This window comes from Mesoplodon densirostris, chromosome 10 (assembly GCF_025265405.1).
Source record: "Mesoplodon densirostris isolate mMesDen1 chromosome 10, mMesDen1 primary haplotype, whole genome shotgun sequence".
Lineage (NCBI taxonomy): Eukaryota > Metazoa > Chordata > Mammalia > Artiodactyla > Ziphiidae > Mesoplodon > Mesoplodon densirostris.
In genome coordinates, this window is record NC_082670.1 from 38,586,817 (window position 1) to 38,602,896 (window position 16,080).

General features: G+C 43.8%; 1 protein-coding gene and 1 pseudogene across 3 annotated transcripts in view; one reads left to right on the forward strand and one right to left on the reverse strand.

The window, feature by feature from the left end:
- On the reverse strand, positions 1 to 1,603 carry LOC132497908 (suppressor of cytokine signaling 5-like; annotated as a pseudogene).
- Positions 1,604 to 9,856: 8,253 nt separating this feature from the next.
- SRPK1 (SRSF protein kinase 1) overlaps positions 9,857 to 16,080 on the forward strand; it is a 92,229-nt gene continuing 86,005 nt past the window's right edge. Inside the window, exons 1-2 of one of the 3 annotated variants that reach the window (XM_060109281.1) lie at positions 9,857 to 9,941; positions 10,470 to 10,530. In XM_060109281.1, coding sequence (XP_059965264.1) covers positions 9,929 to 9,941; positions 10,470 to 10,530 — 74 coding nt within the window. In that variant the 5' untranslated portion in view covers positions 9,857 to 9,928. Of the gene's footprint in view, positions 10,531 to 16,080 lie in introns of all 3 variants that reach the window. The other 2 variants (XM_060109280.1, XM_060109284.1) reach the window with 2 other exon arrangements.

Sequence of the window (16,080 nt, forward strand, 5' to 3'; positions counted from 1 at the left end):
TTAAAAAATTCTGTAACACTGATGGGAAGGGAGCCCACCACCATCATATGTGGTACACCTACAGATGACTGCATGGCAGTTATATTGCGGCCTAAAAGACAATGTCCTATTTAGTGATATAGTAAGCAATGGTCCAAAAAACATGCAAGAGCTGGGATCTTTAAAGCATTCCACAAAAGTCCTGTTACAGTGGAAGAATGAATTGTCTAAGGGTCATGAGCATTAAAACTAAGGTTATGATTCCATTGTTCAATTTGGGCAGGCAGGGATCTGTTGTCACGTCAGAAGATCACGGAAAAAAGGACTCTTCGCAGAGTCCTTGATCAAAAATGGGCCTTCAGGTTTCTCTTCAGGAACAGCTCTGCTTTGTAATGGTTCATCACTCACCAGTGACAGGGATTGCCTGTAATCTGAAGCAAATTGGGCATGAGGCAGTGTATGTAATCAATCTGTTTATGGACTTCCCAAGCTCTCCACCTACTAACATGGGCATGGCTGTCTCCGGGTACCTGACGTTGCCCTTGCCTGCGTGATTGCAAACACTGGGTGGTTGTGTCCTCTTCTGAGTCACAATTAGCTTGTGAAATTGCAGAATTGTTCTGATTTATTTCAGTCATTCTAGGAGCTGACTTTGGTTCCAGTTTATAGAAAAAATTAACGGATACAGTGTCTTCAGACGTATGTATTTGTGCATCGGGAAGGGGATCAACCTCTTTTTCAATACCAAGCTTCCTTCTCTCTCTAAGCTTATCCTCTTCATCTTCTGTAGAAGCCAAGGATAGAGCAAACGTATCAAAAAATGTTGAATGTGGGCTCACAAGAATATGCTGTTTAATCAAAGGCCATTTAGGGGCTAAATCTGAGACAGCAGGCAAAGACCATTTCTCAAGCATTAATTCAGAAAGGCGTGTTTTTCTTTTATTAGAAAAGAGGAGCTTTGACCGCTTGTTGTAAGTTCTCATGGGAAAACACAAGCCCACAGTATCCTGCAATCTCTGTCTCCTATAGTGCTGCTGGAAAGTGACTTCCTATAGTGCTGCTGGAAATGATGTTCATGTCATGTACAGAGCTTATGCCATTTCACCTCTCTCTCCTTTGAAGTCCACTTCGAGTTCCACCAAACTTTTTTTTTTTTTTTTTTTTTTTTTGCAGTGCGGCTTGTGGGACCTTAGTTCCCCGACCAGGGATCAAACCCAGGCCCCTGGCAGTGGGAGTGCCAAGCCCTAACCACTGGACCACCAGGGAATTCCCTCCACCAAGCTTTTTACCAGTATCCAATGAACTTTGTGTCTCTGCAGAACAGGAATGTTTTTTCTTCCTACCCCACAGAGCATGTCAATAGTAGAAACCTCTTCTTGCAAGTCTTGTTCCTGGGGTGACACATGAATTATTATCCATTTCAATGCTTATTTCAACAATCTGAGGAGTTTCAGTGGCACAGTCTTGGTTTCTCCTTGAAGAATTCTTTGAAGGGCTTAATCCCAGTCATAAGGCAACATTTCCTCTTCAGGGACTGCCCTGTTGCTGAGGAGCTGTCTCCTATACTGATTTTTTCTCTTTGACAGACAAAACATCTGTTGGAGTTCATGCCTGCATTTTCACTACAGCTTCCTCCTTCATGGCTGAAGAGATTCTGACACCTGTATTGGAAGTTATTCCATATTTCCTCCACTTTATCTGTTGATTATAAGCTCGTGACCAATAGCAGGCATGGCTTTGGAGGGGCAGGAGCCTTGAAGGAAATATGTTGTTCTTCTGGCCACAGATAGGCATGGTGCCCTTAACCTGCTACACTCACTGAAACTTGCCCAGTGGTGTTCGTTCCTCCATAGAGCCTGACTCCCTGCAACATCCTGATGCATCTTATAAATGGTGCGTGGGAGACACAGCAACTCAGATGATCCCCACTCTCCCACTCTGCTATTACCCTGGGGTGCTCCTTCTCTCCCAGGTAGCACTCACTTATTAACCCTTTACTGTGTATCAGGTTCTGTTCTAAGCACTTCACAAAAGCTAACACATAATTCTGCACAACAACCCTGTGAGGTAGGGCTGTTATTACTCCCATTTCCTAGATGAGGAAACTGAGGTACAGGAGGTCCCACTGCCCTGGATTCCACCTGAGGCCCCTAACTCTACCATCTTGTCTAATGCTTAGTATCTGTGCCAGTGAACGTTCAGAATAAGTCCAATAGTGCAAATTTCTGGCCTAGTAGAGGGAAAGGTGGTGCCACCAAAAGGAAAAGAAGCAGGTTCAAATGAAGGACAATTCCTATTTACTGAGTGCATGCAATGGTGCAGGTACTTCACAGGCATGATCATATTTGTTACTTCCTCCAAAGTCTCTCATTGAGAGAGGGACAGTTATTCTTTTTACCCAGGGTAAGACTCTTAAGACCAAGAGTTTGCCAAAAGTCACCACTATTCAGTGTCAATGTCAAAACTCAAACCCAGGTGAGATGACAAAGATTAGGCCTTTTCTCTACTCAGTGCTGCTTCAATTTGGGGAAAGGTGGCTTCTTGGTGCCTTTGACATGAGAAACTCAAATCGGTGCACTGAGTGCCTCTGTGTCTCTGCCTCCTGCCCTGGTCCCTCCCCCGCCATACACCCAGACACCCATGGTTTTTACATTCTTTCATAACATCCCAGATAATTCACTGAGCACCTACTACGTATCTGACACTTTTCTTGTAGGCCCTGGAGATACAGCAGTAAACAAAAGTCACTGTCATTCCAAGGAGTAGTGGGGCAATCAAAGCAAATAAACAAAAAAGTCCTCTCCCTCCCCAAAAACTCATTCTCAGGTTCACTGCCAGAGGGTGTATAAACCTCTCAAAGGTCCAAACAAAGGAACATATTGAGATACTGGTGTTTGTGAGAGAGTAAGTAACTTTAATGACTTTTTGCAAGTCAGATGGTTTCCAATTATCTGCCTTCGACAAAACTGAATAAGGACCTCTTGGAGTTGTCAGTTGACGGTCATTAATATAAATTTTGATGATGATTACTACGTGATTTTTGGCGCATTTGGAAGGAGTTTAAACAATGATACTCCTGTGCCAAACCCTTTCCATTCCCATGTACTTATTTTATGTGACTAAGTTTTCGTAGCTATTACCAAACAAACATGAATAGAATGATGCAGGGCTTATTGAGAAAAATCACCTACCTTTGCACCGAGGTATATTTGCAATAAAATTTCATCTATCACAAAATGATCCTATATGTTATTTTGATTAATCATGCAATAATAATACTCATAATGATAGGTAAGAAAGCTTTTAGAGGATCATGATCTCAGGAAACATTTTTACAAATTAAATTACAACATAAACGCACATTTGTATGGTGCAGAAGTATGATAGGATGATCAATACAAGACTTTTGAGCATAAAATTGTATTACCTGAGGATAAACTTCTGTGAGAGTAAAATGAAATAGAAATACAAGTTCAGGGAGAAAAGCGGGTAATGTAAAATTTCTTAAAGTGATTTTTATTTTTTACATATAAAAATGAATGATGGTGGGTATCAAATTGCTATTGTATTTAAATTCCACTGGGTGGCATTCAAAACTGTGATGTTAACACTTTTAAAGTGTCAATTTCCTTTGCAATCTGGATGCCTTTTATGTAATTTTCTTGCCTAGTGACCCTAGCTAGAAAATCTAATACAAGACTGAACAGAAGTGGTGAGAGAGTGGACATCCTTTTCTTGTTCCTGATCTTAGGGAGAAAGCTTTCAGTCTTTCACCATTAAATATAATGACAGCTGAGGGTTTTTCCTCAGCCTTTATCAGGTTGAGGAAATTCCCTTCTATTCCTAGTTTGTTGCATGTTTTGCATGGGGGTAGTTTCAAAAAGTTATTTTAGTGAATAAGGAAGCAAAATGTTTGAAAGCTCAAGTTCAAGTTCCTTAGAAACACTGTCTCTGCTATACCCCCAACAACAAGCACAGTGCCTCCATATGGAAAGGGCCCAATCAGCATTTGCGGAGCAAACTATCTCCCTCCTTCCCCCTTGCATTTTTTTTTTTTTTAATTTTTTTGCGGTATGTGGGCCTCACTGTTGTGGCCTCTCCCGTTGCGGAGCAGGACGCGCAGGCTCAACGGCCATGGCTCACGGGCCCAGCTGCTCCGTGGCATGTGGGATCTTCCCAGACCAGGGCACGAACCCGTGTCCCCTGCATCGGCAGGCGTACTCTCAACCACTGCGCCACCAGGGAAGCCCCCCCTTGCATTTTATACTCCAGTGATGCTACGCTGTTTATGGTGTGCCACCAGGGAAGCCCCCCCTTGCATTTTATACTCCAGTGATGCTGCGCTGTTTATGGTTCCCCCACATACGATGCTGTCTTCTCTGACTGCAGGTTCCGTCCCTCCCTTCTGTTCCCAGCTGACACGTATTTGATGTGTTCCAATGCTGCCCCCGTGTTATCTCATTCAGGAGATGCCTCTCTCCTCACCCCTTCTCAAATCCTGAGCTGAGCAGGCCTCTTTTTTTGTGCTCCTGTGGTACTTTGTGCATCTACTGTATTTATAATCCCCCACTAAACTAGACAGGTGATAGGGTGTGTGGTTAAGAGTATGAATTTGAGAGCCCGGCTGCTCAGATTCAAAATTCTGCCTCTTACTAGTTTGTGCGACTTTGGTTGTACCTCAGCTTCTTCATCTGTCAAACACAGGTGATAATAATGGTACTGATCTCAGAGTTGTTTGAGGGATGAGGGGTAACAGTGTCCAGTAAGCAGTCGTTACTATGTAAGAATTAGCGAATATGTGTGTATGTATAAATGATTCACTTTGCTGCACACCTGAATCACAACACTGTAAATCAACTATACCCCAATAAATTTTTTTTTTAATTAGCTATTAAGTCCTACAGGGCAAGGGCTATGTTTTCTTCTTCTCTGCTTCTCCAAGCCCTTAGTCTCCTGCCCGGGCTGCAGTGGGTACTCAATACATGTTTGTCATGAGGGTGGGCCTGGTGGAAAGTATCTGAAAGAAGGAAAAGAAATATGAATTTGACATTGCATAGCAGGTAGAAATCAGAACTCAAATGTCTAAACCATGTTGCCCATTTTTACGTATTTCCTAAACAGTCTCCACTCTGGCCCCGAGATTGCCAAACTGGAGAAATTAAACCTGGGGCCAGAGGTTCCAAGAGGACAGAGTGACCTCAGAGAATATACACAAGTCACAAGAGCTGTGCTGTGCCTGCCTGCTAATGAATGTTTACAAATGTGTGTGGCAGATTTTAGTCAAAACTTGTTTTCTTTATATCCGGGAGAGAGGATGTGGGGCAAACAAACCCTCATCACTATACACTTCTCTGGTGGAAGTTCTTTACCCAGGTAGAAGAACTAAGAGTTGGACACGATCAGCACAGGTCAGTTTGCAACACCCTGCTGCCTCCCCAGAGCACCTCCAGGGAGCAGAGCAAGGGCTCTACCTGCCTCCAGAACCATCAATCTCTGTAACCTCCTCACTGCTAGAGAATCTCCTCCCCTCCTCCAGCCTTCACGCTGTGGCCAGAGCATCCAGAAGGATGCATAGTTTCCCACCCTATCAAGCCATGGCTTTTATTCTTTTATTTTTTAAAGATTTATTTATCATTTTTTTAATTTTATTTATCTTTATCTGGGTCGGGTCTTAGTTGCAGCACGTGGCATCTTCGTTGAGGCACGCGGAATCTTTTTGTTGCAGCACGCGGGCTCGTTCGTTGCGGTGCACGGACTTCTCGCTAGTTGTGGCGTGCTGGTTTTCTCTCTCTAGTTGTGGCGCGCAGGCTCCAGGGTGCGTGGGCTCTGTAGTTTTGCGGCACACAGGCTCTCTAGTTGAGGCGCACGAGCTCAGAAGTTGTGGCACGCAGGCTTAGTGGTCCCGCGGCATGTGGGTTCTTAGTTCCCTGACCAGGGATCGAACCCACGTCCCCTGCATTGTAAGGTGGATTCTTCACCACTGGACCACCAGGGAAGTCCCAAGGCTTTTATTCTTATATCTCCTCCACCTACACCCCTCAACCATTCACTCCAGCACAATTTCCTTGTGAGGTATAAGCTTTTATAGAACAAAGCCAGAAAGCGGTTTATCTCCAAGCAACTTCTGTTCTCAAGCCTCTCCAGGGATCAGGGAGCCCAAGAGGCTGACTTCTTGCTTGGAAAGTGCTGGCTGCTTTGGGTGTCTCCTACAGACTGCCCAGACAGGCTGTGCTGGATCTTTTGTTTGCCCTCCAGATTCACCCTCCACCCTCTCCACCCTGCTCTGTGCCCTGGGAGGCTGGCCTGCATGGACTGCATCACCCAGGCACCTTTGCCTTCTAACTTCCAGTTGAGTTTTGTCAATGGGAGGCACTAGCTGGAGAGGATGATTGGACAAAGAAGTTGGGTATTTATTTCCCTGCTGTGCCACGGTTATATCCCTTTATCAAAGGGCACAGCTGTATTCAGGCAGTCCTTTCTTACTGCTACAGCTCTGTTATGGGTTGAACTGTATCCCTGTCCTCAAAAGATATATTGGAGTCCTAACCCCCAGAACCTCAGAAGGTGACCTTTTGGAGATAGGGTCTTTACAGAGGTAATCAAGTTAAAATGAGCTCTTGAGGATGAGCCCTAATCCAATATGGCTGATGTCCTTATGAAAAGGGGAAATTTGAACATAGATTGAGACACACATACAGGGAAGATAATCTGAAGAGTCATGGAGAAGGCTGTCACCTACAAGCCAAGCAAAGAGGACAAATCCTTCCCTCATAGTCCTCAGAAGGAACCAAACCTGCTGATGCCTTGGTTTCAGACTTCTAGCCTCCAGGGCTGAGAAAACACATTTCTATTGTTTAAGCCACCCAGTTTGTGGTACTTTGTTAAAGCAACCCTAGCAGACTAACACAAACTCTCATTGGGTCTGGTAACACCTCCACCCCTTGTGTCTTCAGGCCTAGAGTGGTAAAGACTCCCAATGTTGCTAGTCCTCACCATCCCTAGTTGGTTTCCCTTAATCCTGTCCACACCTCAATCTCTTTATTCAATTCTCTTCAGTTATTCTGTTGACTGTGCCATGTTTACTGATACTCAAGTCTAAAATATATTTTCCCAATATACTTCACAAAACTCTCACAAAGGCAAGAGAAAGTTCTATTGGGGTTCTCCAATTATGCAGACATCTGCTGAGAATCTTATTCAATATATTTTCACTTTCTTCTTCTGTTACCTATTTCATCTTGCAGGACATAGAGGAAGCCATGAGGGGAAGTGATACTTTGGACTTAATTCAGATCAAAATTGTGAGAGTTTGTGGTAATCAAGGCAGGGAATGGGTGTGATGAAACATGTGTCCTACACTTTAGGTGCTCATATTTCAAAAATTCCAAAGAAGCATTAGGTAAGATCCTAGGACAGCCTTAAAAAATAAGTTAGCTCAAAAGGAATGGGATCTTGCAGAAATTAAATTCTGACACTGCCCATGAGCAGCAAAAACATGACGACTCATGTTCTCTGAATAATTCTACTTTTAAAAGAACTTGCAGAAAAACAGTTGTGGGAGAGGCGTATGCATGTAATTGAAAATGAATACCAAAGAATGGCCACCACTTTTAAGAATAACTTCTGGAAGGGGAAAATCCAAAATAGGATAAGTCCTGTGAAAACAGGGGGGGAAAGTGATTTTTAAAGTTACATTTAAAGCGAGAAACACACAAAAAATGGTATAGGCTTTAGAATACGGGAAAAAACCAAACTAGCTTATATGAACAATTATAGAAATTACAGAAAAGGTGTGAAGAACTGAAGCATGCTGGGAGACTGGGGAAAAACAGATGAAAGAAAAAGGAGAAATAGTCAATCCTGGGAACTCAGTCCAGTGAACTTGACACTGACTCTGGAAAAATTCTCAAATGAGTTGTTAAACAGATAGCTGGTGAGCTCTTAGAGAGAGAATCAACAGTCACTCAGAGATATATTTCCTTTTTGATGGATCTGCACTAACCCATTTGGGTTTTAGCACAGCTCTCCTGTTGTCCCTCTCAGCGTTTTCTCTCCCTCATCTAGACCTTTCTCATAAACTGCATATCATTTATTCTTTGATTAGACAAATATTTGAGCACCTAGTAAGTGCTAGGCACTAATTTCCCCATTCTGGGGCTTTCCCTCAGCCACCAGCTCTCTCCTGTCTTTTCTAAACCCCATGTGGTTTTCCTGAGCTGGGAGAATCCACATACTCCAGGGCTTGACTGTCTGCCCCAACTCACCTTTTGTTTTCAAGGATAGAATTGGGAGGAAACTGGGTTGCAGTTTTCCTTGCCTAACAGGCGCTGTCCTCTTTTGCAATATGCCCAGAAATGCTATCATTTGGGTTCCATGCAACAGATATTAACTCAATTTCAAATTTGGCAAGCCTATATTTCCAGCCTCACATTCCACTTCATCTCTTCATCTCTTCAGTCATTACCAGCCCCAGTCCCTGCCTGTAAGTTTCCAAGCCTGTGCCTTTTTGCTCAATTGATTTTCTCATTCATGAGCCTGACATCTCCTCCACCTCTGGAAATCCTACACATTTCCCAAGACCCAACTCAAAAGCTGCCTCCTCTCTGGCTGGACTTAATGACCTACTTTGCTCAATAAAATCCCGCCCAAGCCCCACGCTTGACCTGTGCAGCACCACTGTACTTTCATCTTCCCTTCTCAATTAATTACTTGTCTGTCTTCCCCACTGGAGTCTAACTTCTTTTAAGGGCAAGGGTCTGCAGGCTTCCACCCAGTCCAGCTGCAGTACTTTAGAAAGGGGTCGGCAAACTAAGGCCTGAGCAAAGAATGGTTGAAATAGTGGAAAAAAGATCAACAGAAGAATAATATTTCATGATACATGAAAATTACATGAAATTCAAATTTCAGGGACCATAAATAAGACTTTTTTTGAACACTGAGAGCCCCTATTTTCTATGACTGCTTTTGAACTCTAGTGGCAGAGCGTAATAGTTAAGAGATCTTATGGGGTTTACTATATGGTCCTTTACAGAAAAACTTTTCTAACCCTGCTTTACAACAAGGATTTGATGACTGATCACTGTGTCAGGACACCAAGGTTCTGAGTACATATCCCCGCCGAGTTTTAGTTTGTGTATTGGAAGTAATAACTATCTTGCCTTTAAGCTGTCATGAACATCAAATGAGATAATGCACTTAGAAAAGTATAAAAATATTCTATAAAGACAACTGTGTTTATCTGTACTGAAAAGATGATAAAGTTGTAAAATAAGAAAATACTGTAAGTTTTTACTCTCCCGCTTCCTTCGTTTACAGTCTTCTGTTGAATTTGAAATTTTAAGAGAAAACTCACTTTTAAAGTTTTTACTTTTTAAGTGAGGATAAGGTCACAAGTTCCTTCCTTCCAGTGTTTCTTTTGTGTTGCTCCCACCTCCTTTTCTTTCTCACTTGTAATTCCCGCCCCCCCTCCATTTTCTTTATATAGTTTCTCAATTGGCCCTCACAATAACTCAGCGGAGGCACTGGGACACACCTGATTATTCCATTTTACAGACCAGGAAAACAAGGCAGATTACAGTTGGCTGAGCAGCTCTGACTCAGCACGCAGGGAAGCCTCAGTGCCACGCTCTTCGCCATTCCTCAGGGGCAACCGCCCGGCAAACAGAACAAAGCTGACCCTGCGAGACTTCCAAGCTCGGTCCTCAAACATCCCTTGCGTGTTCATCCTCGGTGTTATTTCCTTCACCCCTACTCCCCCAATTCTTTACTGCCCCCCCTTCTCGGGAACAGGTGGTAGGCTCCGCGCTCAACGCGCAGACGCGCGCCGTCGTGGGCGGGGCGGGGCGGGAACTGGGGGGCGGGGTGTGCGCGGGCTTGGTTTTGGGCCGCGGCGGGAGCGGGAGTCACCGCCACTGGAGTGCGCAGGCGCCAGGCAGTTACCGGTCTCGCCATGGAGCGGAAAGGTGAGCGGTGGAGCGGCCTCCGCCACGAGGGGCAACGGCCGCCGGGGCAAGGCCCGGGTCAACGCCGGGAGCTTCGCCTAACCGCCGCCGTCCGGTCCCCGGGCGTGCGGCGCCCCTCCACTGAGGTGGCGCCGCCCCTCACCCCCCGCCTCTGGGCAGCCGGTCCGCGCCCCTCAGCTCCGGCGTCCTTCCGCGCCGGCAGTCATCGCCTCTCGTTCCCCGCCAGGCCGGCCCGCCCCTTGGGGCCACTCCAGGGCCCGGCCCTCGGCAGGCGAGGCCGACCCCGGCGCGCCAGTCCCCTGACCCGGCCTGAGCCCCTTCCGGCGTGCCCCGCCTGGGCGCTGCTCTGCGCTCCGTGGGCCGCCAGCCCCCTGAGCGGCCGCCTGGCCGACGCCGCGGCGCTTGCCCCGGAGCCGCCCCTCAGGCAGGCCCCGCACCCGGGCCTCGCGCCCCTGCTGGGTCTCCACCCTCACCTTGGTCTCTTCGTTTCCTCCCCGTTCGCCCTTCATCCATCCCTCTCTCCTGCAGTGCTTGCGCTCCAGGCCCGAAAGAAAAGGACCAAGGCCAAGAAGGACAAAGCCCAGAAGAAGTGAGTCTCGCCCCCCAACATCCCTTCCTTTGGATTTGCCCCCGCACCTCGTCTCTGGTTTCACGCCTTGAACGTGCACAGGGTTTGGACCCCCGCCGGCCGCAGCCACATGGCCTCGGGGCGGCCAAGGAGGGTCGCGCCCCGTGAACCATGTGGGCGGGAGCTTCTGTTGCTGGAGGCCAGGTCTGCGTCTTAGCAGCCTCGCGCCTTCTGGAAAGGGCTGTTGGGAGAGGACCGTAGCCCGACCGGTACCTTACCTTCCCAACTCCAGAGAGGAGGCACAAGCTCCCCGAGTTTGAGCCTCCCTACAGAGCTGGTAGATCACTATCAGTTTGTGAACCCTGCTCTCTTTCCATACCTGCTTCCCAGCGTCTTAATTTGCCTCCTCCGTCTGCAGGGTAGGCGGCAGGGAATTCTTGAATGAATTTTCCATATTTTGGTCTGCCAGCCACACGCTCCCTTTTATAGAGGAGGGCATGGAGCTTTCCCCTGGGTTAGGCAACTTCCTGAGCCTGCAGGCGCCTGGCCTTCCTTGCAGTCTGCAGGCAGCCCTCTGGGGTATGCAGCTGGTTTCTGTTGCTGCTTCTCTTCTCCCTGAACCTCAAGTCCTCGCACTGAATGCAGATACCTTCTGGAGTGGGCATCACAGTGGTGACGGGGAAGTTCTTTAGCCAACGCTGTTGCTGATTTTGGCTTGGTGTGTTAAATGCCACTTGCCGGTTTTTATCAGCAGGATGCATAATCGTGGTTTAGTGCTATTGTGGGAAACACAAAAGTTGGTCAGTGTCATAGAAACGCCCAGTAGAGGGCTTCTGCAAGTGAGGCTTAGTCTGAAGAACTTTTATCTTGTACTCACATTTAGTTGCAGAGGGCCTTGGAAATTGTCTTTTAGACAGTTTGTACTGAGAAAAAAATGCATTATTTTCATGACACTTTTCCATTTCCTTGGAGCTACGTGGAGTTGTACACCATCTAAGTCTTTCTGAGCTGATAAAACTCATTTCAGAGGCTTTCCTAGGTTTTCTTTCTAAATGATGATACAAGATCCGGGCATGTGTGCATGTGTGTATGTTTGTGTATTGTTTTCGGCAGCTGCCTAATATTTCAGGAGAGCAAACGATGACTTCTATCAATAGAGCTAAAGTGGTAGATAACCTCACCTCTTGCTTCATTTCTATCAACTGTCTTATGAAATTTTTTATTTTGTGAAGTGCTTGGTAACCCGTGCATTTAAATGTGAGTTTCTATATGTTTGTGTGTGTATTTAATTTGCCTCTTGATTATCCATGTATGGATGATTCAAAAACCAGTTTTTACTCCCAGATTGGTTTAATGGAAACAGCCAGGAGCTAACCTGGCTCTCCCGTGCAGTGGGAATTTAAATGTTACTCTGTGTGTGTGCGTGTGCGAGCTTGCATGCACAGCCTTAGTTTTGTTACTCTCTGTGGAGCTGATATGAATGTGTTATAAAACTATCTGTTTTCTGCTGATGTAAGGAGGTGGTGATTTTATTATTCACTGTATTATTTAGATTTCATCTGTCCTGGTTTCTCCACTTGGAAGTTAACCTTGATATTAGCCTGAATCAGCCTATAACTTGGGAGATAAATATGTATGGGTGATCATATACTTTATTTTTAACACCAGATATTCAGTACTTTGGATTATCTATTTATTTATAATAAGTTTGTTCATTTATTTTTGGCTGCATTGGGTCTTTGTTGCTGTGCGTGGGCTTTTTCTAGTTGCGGCGAGTTGGGTCTACTCTTCGTTGTGGTGTACAGGCTTCTCATTGCGGTGGCTTCTCTTGTTGCGGAGTACGGGCTCTAGGCATGTGGGCTTTAGTATTTGGCTCTTGGGCTCTAGAGTGCAGACTCAGTAGTTGTGGCGCACGGGCTTAGTTGCTCCAAGGCATGTGGGATCTTCCCGGACCAGGGCTCTACCCTGTGTCCCCTGCATTGGCAGGTGGATTCTTAACCACTGTGCCACCAGGGAAGCCCCGTGGATTATCTGTTATAGACCATAGGCTTTATTTGTAAAGCTGAATATATGTACTTTGTATTATTTGTTACTCCTCCATTCACTACTGTGGGTAACCTAGAGTCACTTGCACAAAAGCAAGTGAGTAGTACAGATAGTTATTTTACTGAATATTTCATCTTGTACAACTTTGACTCCTTGAACCACCCCCATTTACTTATAGTTTCAGAGGTGCTTAATTTTTTATTTTGTCTTCGATTAATAGTTTTTCTTGATAATATTACTTTTTTTGGGGTTTCTCCAGCCTCCTTTTAAGTACTTGAAATGTCTAACTAATTAACTTGGTTAGAGTACTGTATCAGAAGTTCAAGCCCACCTGTCTCAGGTAACTGGACTCTATTCCTTGACTCTTGACTGCACTCCTGACTTCTAGTCATTTTGCAAAGGCAAGCTGCTAGTTACAAGGAGATTAGTCAGGGAGAAAGTCTGAGGAAGAAGGGTGCGATAGTTTGGTCTTTGGAGTGAGTCAGATCTGGTTTGAATTCTGATTTTGCCGCTTTTTAGCAATCTGACCTTGGATTACTTAGTTAAGGAAACAGTCTTATATGTTATGACTGGTAGCTCAGTCATAATGAAAACTCATCAGGACTTGAAGTTTAAAAAAACCAAACATTTAAATGAAAAATTTTAGAAATTATAGATGTACAACAGTAAATAACATCCTAGTAATTTAGTTGTAGTAGTTTTCTGGTGGCATCTTTAGGATTCTCTATGTATAGTATCATGTCGTCTTCCAACAGTGACAGCTTTATCTTCTCTTTTCTGATTTGGATTCCTTTTATTTCTTTTTCTTCTCTGATTGCCGTAACTAGAACTTCCAAAACTATGTTGAATAATAGTGGCGAGAGTGGACATCCTTGTCTTGTTCCTGATCTTAGAGGAAATGCTCTCAGTTTTTCACCATTGAGAATGATGTTTGCTGTGGGTTTGTCATATATGGCCTTTATTATGTTGAGGTAGGTTCCCTCTATGTCCACTTTCTGGAGAGTTTTTATCATAAATGGGTGTTGAATTTTGTCAAAAGCTTTTTCTGCATCTATTGAGATGATCATATGGTTTTTCTTCAATTTGTTAATATGATGTACCACACTGATTGATTTGCGTATACTGAAGAATCCTTGCATCCCTGGGATAAATCCCATTTGATCATGGTGTATGATCCTTTTAATGTGCTGTTGGATTCTGTTTGCTAGTATTTTGTTGAGGATTTTTGCATCTATACTGATCAGTGACATTAGTCATGGTGTGGAACAGGTGGAAAGGATTTTCAGTCCCCTGATTTTGTAGATCTTAAAACTAGAATCTACATACTTTAAATAATATTCCCATGGAGCTGAACCAGTTTGTAGCAGTGTCAAAACTGGATCCAGGGCTCCTGCCTTCCAGCTCAGTGCTCTTTAGGATTTGTTTCCTTTGGGTTCTTTTACTGTGCTGAAAGATCTGACTTTGGGGATTTTTAGTTGTCTTTAGTAGTTTTACTTGAAGAATTCCTTCTCCATTTCAGTTTTTCAGACACTGTACTCTTATTTACTAACATTAACTAGTTGGTGATAATCTCTTTTACCTTACAGATAAGGCAATTGAGATTTGCCAGATTACTCCCCTAGAAAATTTAAAGCTAGGTTTCTAACCCAGATCTGACATACCCCAAAGCCCTGGATACTAACCATTGCTGTCTCCAAGTGACAATTCCTTTTGGTGTATCTGAGGACAAATAAGAATAGAGGCTGAGTGAACAGAGGCTTCTGAATAAGGGACCTCAGGATGCATGGGTGTTTAGGTACACTTTCATGGCCCATTGGGTATGTCTCTTAAAGGATACGTTATATCTCCCTTTGAGTATTCAGTTTTCAATGTGTATATCAAGAGCTGTGTGCCTTTATCTGTTTGTTACAGGTTTTTATAATTTAAGACAATTTATGTCTTTTTTTTTTAAGATTTATTATTTATTTTATTTATTTTTGGCAGCATTGGGTCTTAGTTGTGGGACATGGGATCTTCATTGAGGCGTGCGGGCTTCTCTCTAATTGTGGCACACAGGCTCCAGGGCGGGTGGGCTCTGTAGTCTGTGGCATGCAGGCTCTCTAGTTGAGACACGTGAACTCAGTAGTTGTGGCATGCAGGCTTAGTTGCCCCCTGGCATGTAGGATCTTAGTTCCCTGACCAGGGATTGAACCCACGTCCCCTGCATTGTTAGGTGAATTCTCTACCGCTGGACCACCAGGGATGTCTCTGTCTGCTTTCAAAATTGTTTCTATGGAATATAATTCCAGAATGGATTTCATATCTAATAATTTTACTAAGATAAAGGGACTGAGAAGTGGGAAATGGGGGTGCAGTTTTAAATAGGGTGATGGAGGACACATTGATAAGGTGACACTTGAAAGAGGTAAATGAAGGGCTCCTCTAGGCAGAATACTAGGAGTGGGAATATTCTTCTAGCTCCTGCTTAGCCACCAGAACTGGACAGTATTATTTGAAAAAGCTTCCCAAAGACAGTAATCTATAAGGTATCTTGTTTTCATTTCTTTTATTACTAAAAGGTTGACCATTTGGAGGATATATTTATTGACCTGCTACTATCTTTTGTCCATTTTTATGTTGGATTGTTGATTATTTTCTTGATACTAAGAGCTATTTATTAAGAATATACCTTTTGTTATGTGACAGATTTGTATTTCTTAGCTTGTTAGCCTTTCAAATTACATTTATAGTGTGTTTTTGACATAAGTTGATTTTTTAAATGTGGCTAATCTGTTTCTTTGCTTTTTACCTTTGAAATTTTTGATGTCAACTTTCCTATGTTTAAAAAAAGTTGCATTTTTAACTTTGTGTGATACCATTAAAGTATGTACTTTAAAAATTATGTACTGCTAGAATTGCATTTTAGAATTGCTCTTAGAAATATTTTCTTGTCCTCTTTTCTTTCTCAGTAAGTTTATGTATGTTAGTAAATTTTATTTGCATTAGTGTTTCTTCTACAGTGAGGCCCAGAGGCTTGCCAGTTTACCATGTTTCTTTAGATTACTACTTGAAACCAGCAACTTGTTGAAGTGCTAAAAGTGGTGGGTGTTTAGGAACTCCTATATTAAAAATGAAAAGACAGTTCACAGAAAGATAGACAAGTTGAAAAGGCTGTGTACCAGATGAAGGAACAAGATAAAACCCCAGAAAAACAACTAAATGAAGTGGAGATAGGCAACCTTCCAGAAAAAGAATTCAGAATAATGATAATGAAGATGATCCAGGACCTCAGAAAAAGAATGGAGGCAAAGATCGAGAAGATGCAAGAAATGTTTAACAAAGACCTAGAAGAATTAAAGAACAAACAAACAGATGAACAATACAATAACTGAAATGAAAAATACACTAAAGGAATCAATAGCAGAATAACTGAGGCAGAAGAACGGATAAGTGACCTGGAAGACAGAATGGTGGAATTCACTGCTGTGGAACAGAATAAAGAAAAAAGAATGAAAAGAAATGAAGATAGCCTAAGAGACCTCTGGG